The sequence below is a fragment of the Rhodamnia argentea genome, chromosome 9, assembly GCF_020921035.1.
Source record: "Rhodamnia argentea isolate NSW1041297 chromosome 9, ASM2092103v1, whole genome shotgun sequence".
NCBI lineage: Eukaryota > Viridiplantae > Streptophyta > Magnoliopsida > Myrtales > Myrtaceae > Rhodamnia > Rhodamnia argentea.
In genome coordinates this window covers 24,807,693-24,813,087 of record NC_063158.1, presented here as the reverse complement: position 1 = coordinate 24,813,087, position 5,395 = coordinate 24,807,693, and the positions used below count along the sequence as shown (strand labels likewise).

At 37.2% G+C, this 5,395-nt stretch overlaps 1 protein-coding gene across 1 annotated transcript; it reads left to right on the top strand.

Annotated features, from left to right (window-relative positions):
• Positions 1-463: 463 nt before the first annotated feature.
• Positions 464-1,299, top strand: LOC115742997 (15.4 kDa class V heat shock protein). Its single transcript, XM_048284919.1, has 2 exons — positions 464-735; positions 883-1,299. The coding sequence occupies exons 1-2, from the start codon at positions 594-596 to the stop codon at positions 1,149-1,151; spliced, it is 411 nt and encodes a 136-aa protein (XP_048140876.1). The 5' UTR covers positions 464-593; the 3' UTR covers positions 1,152-1,299.
• Positions 1,300-5,395: the final 4,096 nt, after the last annotated feature.

Sequence of the window (5,395 nt, the reverse complement as noted above, 5' to 3'; positions counted from 1 at the left end):
TCGGGACAACGGCAGATTACATTTTACCCCCAAATTTTCATATCACTTTTCAGTATTTTAATTTCTATAGCGCTCTTTAACATTTCAAAATTTTTCTTCGATATCCTCTAGACATTGACTCTAATCGAATTCAATTCTAACATTCAGCCACGTGACAACAGTGGCAATCCGATTATTTGTCCCCTAGAATTAAACGCATAGAATACAAATGGAAACGTAAGGCTTTAATTAGGGATCATTGCAAATCTGCGTTGTTGAAATTTTAGGTCTGCATCTATCAATTTGAAAGTGCAAGTTGATGAGGAGTCGTCTTCCTCTTTACATGGGAGTCACCCTCCACTTCTATGAACAAGGAGGATGCAAGACAAAAAAATTCATCGGCCGACAAATCATCCAATGAACAACCACCGACCGATCAAACTTCAAAGCTTAGAAAGCCCACAACTCCAACTGGGCTTGTCACTCTGGCCTATAAATAGCAGCCACACCGTGAGCCCGTCTCTCCATCTCAAGTGTGGTCAATCTCTACCTACCAAAACCAATTTTTGTTTTTCCGTCACCTCATCAAACCAAAAGCGTCCTCTTCTGAATCCATGGAGATCCCGACATATGCATCACCTTCGTGGAGCCACCTCTTCACATCTCCTCTTCTTTCCCCATACCACTTCATCCCAGAAAACTATGTCCATTGGGCACAGACCCCAGAGTGCCACATCTTCTCTGCTGATCTTCCAGGTACGCAGTCATCATCCCAAAGAACTCCACCTAATCTTTCTTAACCTTTCTTCTTACCCATTTCATTTCACGACTGGTTTTGTGCTCTTCACTGATAAAGATGTGACTTTTTTTTTCCCTCTCTGTTTTCTCAAATGGGTGTGGCAGGTGTGAGGAAAGAGGAGATAAGAGTGGAAGTCGAGGACTCGAGGTACCTGATAATAAGAACAGAAGCTGTGGAGGAGTCGAGAGAGCCTGCCAGGAGTTTCATGAGGAAGTTCAGGCTCCCCAACCTGGTGGATGTGAATGGGATCTCTGCTGAGCATGAGGCTGGGGTCCTGACTGTCAAAGTGCCAAGGTCTCTTGCCAGGAGGGGTTTCCTTATTGACCCTTCTGATGTGCCCGAGAGGCTTGAGGTTCTCGCTAGGGCAGCTTGAAATTTATCTAAAAAGGTTGTCTCTAGTCAATGATGTTGTGTTAGGTTTCTCGAGCCGAAGGACTTGATTCTAGGGCATTTGTGGGATTGTTGGGTCGTACAAAATTTGATTGGAATGAAGTGGAGAAATTCAACTCTGTTCTTCTAAACCATTGTTCTGATTCTCATTTGCTAAATCACTGTTGGTCCTGCTGGTGTTTTCAACATTACAGGAAAATCAGGAAAGAAGTTAAGAGGATCCTTGTCCGGATCTGAATCAAACGTCTTGATTCTGGAATCAAGTAGAGATTCCAACCTCTCAAAGCTTTTGATGTGATCTTGCGCCCCTCTTTAAGTTCCAATAAGGTTGGTGACTCTGTGTGACAATGACAGCATCCAGCATGATCACATAGCAGTTCCTTTTTTTTTTGGGTCATAAAATAGCAGTTCAAAAGACAGTTGGAAGATATTTTTTGGGTTGGCGGAATCTGCATCTCTTGCTCTCTCGGATATCAAAGCCTGCGGAAGGGAATCGCCGCCCCAAAATCTTGCGGCTGCCAATGAAAGTTGGGAGTAGGCTATGTGTATTATTTAGCATTATCTCTTCGTACTGTAATTGCTTCTAGTGCTATGCAAGTTGTCCGAATTTGATAACCCCAATGGAGCCTAAAAGCGAGAGAGAGACAGAGAGAGAGAGAGACAGAGCCGAGCACAGCAAGGTGCCATTTGGGCCAAAAAAGTTATGCCCTTTCGAAAAGCTGGCCCATGCAGCAATAATAAATTATACATACGAAAAAAATCTTGATATTTTTTAAAATACTGATTATGAAATCCGGCTAGTCATGGCCGCGGACCGGAACTAGCCGGTCCGGATTCATGAACCGGAGGTTCCGGTTCGTGGCCATGAGAGAACCGGAATCGGAACCTTAAGGGGCGGTTCCGGTTCCGGTTCTGGTTTTGAACCGGCGGTTCCGGGCAAGTTCAAGGCCCGGCTCCGATTCAAACGGAAAATGGAACCGTCGATTCTGGTTCTGGTTTTCGGTTTTTAAATTTAATTTTTAAATAATGAATTATGAAATAAAAATAATAATAAACTATGAAATTATGAAATAATAAATTATCAAATACAAATTGTAATCAAATTGTAAATTATAATTAAATTTGGGAGGAAAAAAAAAGGAAAAGAAATGGGCTTGAACTTAATGAATTATCATTAAGCATTTACATATCTTCTTGGGGATAGAAGAATCAAAACTCATGTAGCTCTTTTACCTTTGATAATCCTATATTTATCCCATCGCCAATCGTCGCTACCCGTTCCGGTACCGCTACCCGTGGCGCCGGTATCTCCATCATCGAAAAATTCAGCTTCAATGCTGCAATCCATTTCTTATTGTCGATATTGAGCTTTTGTCCTATCATCGACACAAGCTTGAGCCTCCACCGAATTCGAAGCTAATCTTGAACGTCGTTCGTCCAAAATGTTGTTTCCAAGATTAAATATTTGTTCAACCACAACTGTTGAACAAAGGATTGCTAAAACATATCTTGTGATGAGAGCGAGAATTGAGAATTGGGTTGAATGCCCCTTCCATCAATGTAGAATTGTGAAATCTATGCCGCATTCGGATTCACCAAACTAAAAAAAAAAGGATAAATAGGTCTCTATAAATATTTCCTTGCTCTCTTTTATTTTATTTTATTTTTTTTTGCCTATTCATTAGAAGTTTGTACCTCTCCTAATTTTATCTAGGTCCTCGCTTTATATGTCACTAGGTTGTGAAGATCCATTATCACCTAGATTATATTAACTACAAAATTCATTATATAATTCTACTATTACGTTTTTAACCACTATTTATATAGCTCTAACATTTACCATTTCAATCAAATGTAAACATTCATAATACATAGTTAAATAATCACTTAAACCATCTAATTTGATACGTAGATCTAAAACAAAAGTAACCAAATAAATAAGAGGAATTTCGGTATAATAATGTAGCCATTTTGTTCGCATTGCTAAAATAGTCCGACCTAATTGATCATCTTTTTCATTTTTTTTCAAAAATACCAGCAATATTAATACACTATATTAAAAATAAATGCGCAGTAGAATAATAAACACCGGAAAAATTATAAGTTGCATCATTAAAAATTTTAAAAAAAATGTAATTTTTTTTTGTAAATGTCCCACTCTTGTGAGTATAAATCAATTTGAGAAACATTATCTGAAATAAATGCATATAATAAATCTTTATATGTAAAAAATTGATTAAGCAACTCGTACGTAGAATTCCAATGAGTTAAAACATCTCTTGAAATTTTTTTTCCTTTTCTTCTATGCATTTTACAAAATCAGCCCCATTCTTTCATAATATGGGGATGTTTCCACTATTTTTATTGGGTTGAGAAAAACATCAACAGTTTTTAAACTATCTTGTACACATAAATTTAAAACATGGCAATCACATCTAATGTGAAAAATTATCCATCAAAAGCGGGTTTACAAATCTTTTCTAACTCGGGAATTGAAGCGGTATTTGCCGCGGCATTATCAAAACCAACTGAAAAAATTTTATTAAGCAAATAATATTATTTTAAAACTTGTCTTATTATTCTATAAATATTATTTATGGTATGCCTATCATCAAAAACTCTAAATGCAATAACTCTTTTTTGACTGTTCCAATCATCATCTATTCAATGACACGTGATACATATATAAGAATGAGTTTGCTAAGGATAGCTCTAAATGTCGCTACCTATATGCACACGTCCATTAAAATTCTTTAAAAAAAATTGTAAATCTTTTTCTCCTCTTTTATAAAGATCAAAAACTTGGTGTTTAAGTGTATTTCTCGAAACAGGTTTTGCTTGTGAAGTACATGCAGTTTGTATAAAATGATTAAAACTAAAATTTTCACCAAAATTAAATGATAAACTTTCAACGGCAATACATCTAGCTAATTCTTCTTTATAAGTTTTTTCATTGTAACGAAATAAAGGATAAGTGTTAGGGTTGGCGTACCCGAAAATTTGTTGTTACCTGGTGTTAATTCCCACTTGAATTGGATGTTTCACCCTAAGACACTGTTTGAATGTTCCATAGCCTTGTCCACCTGTATATTTGTATGTTGCCACAATGTTTACAAGTTACCTCATACTTTTTTGGGCTTAAATCAAATCTTTTCTTCTTCATGAAGTGCTTCCACATGTTGGATGTAACCTCCCGTTCCAACGCATTTGTTGTTGATATTTCTTCCATACCAGTAGAATGATGAAGACTTTCTTGCGTTAGGACGTACTCCACATTAGGAATAATGTTGGTATCATCAACATCGAATCCCCAATCTACAAAATCATGAGGATCATAAGGATAATCGGATTCCCCCATCCGGTTCTTTCATGTGTCACTAGTTCGGCTTCCACTTGCCATTTTTTGAGAGAATTGAGCGGAAAGCGGATTCGGAAAATTGAGAGAATTGAGCGAATTGAAAGAATTGAGAAAATTTGAGAAAATTGAGAGAATTTGAGAGAAATTATGAGAAAAAAAATGAAAGATGGAAAATGGTATTTATAATAGTTAGATAGAATTTATAAATTAAATAAGAAAAAAAAACGAGAGGGGAGTATGACCGTTGCAAGGCAACAATCAAAATTTAGGGAAAGAGCCGAACAACTCTTTCCTCTTTTTTAATTTTTTTATTGTATCGATTCAATGAAATGAGGACTCATAACCAGCCCCTATGGAACAGGTCAATTCCAGTTTGGAACCGGCGAGCCCGGTCAACGTGCCCGATTCGAGTTTGACCCGAGCCGAATCTAGGGCCAATCCAACCCATGGCCACCGAACAACTCTTTCCCCTTATTTATTTATTTTTTTTGTATCGATTCAATGAAATGGGGACTCATAACCAGCCCCTATGGCACGAGCCGATTCCAATTTGGAACCAACGAGCCCGATCGACGTGCCAATTACGAGTTTGACCTGAGCCAATTCTTGGCCCAATCCAGCCCGTGGCCACCTCTAAATCCGACATTATATATTATAATTTGTTTATATCTAATTAATAGATAAGTTGAGAAAAGACAACTACAATCTCTAGGCATTCTCATAAAAATACCCACAATCAGCATATTCAATTTGAACCGTAACAGATGCTTATTTTGGATTGGGTACGATAGTTTTATTTGATCGCTTGACAAGTGTTTTCAAAGCATTTTTATGAACGATCAAAAATAAAATTTCATCTCACGCTATTT

Bases quoted from the DNA above. Each gene is read 5' to 3' on its own strand.
- LOC115742997 (XM_048284919.1), top strand. From the start codon at position 594: ATGGAGATCCCGACATATGCATCACCTTCGTGGAGCCACCTCTTCACA. The intron at 736-882 runs GTACGCAGTCAT...TGGGTGTGGCAG, and splicing joins CTTCTCTGCTGATCTTCCAG to GTGTGAGGAAAGAGGAGATA.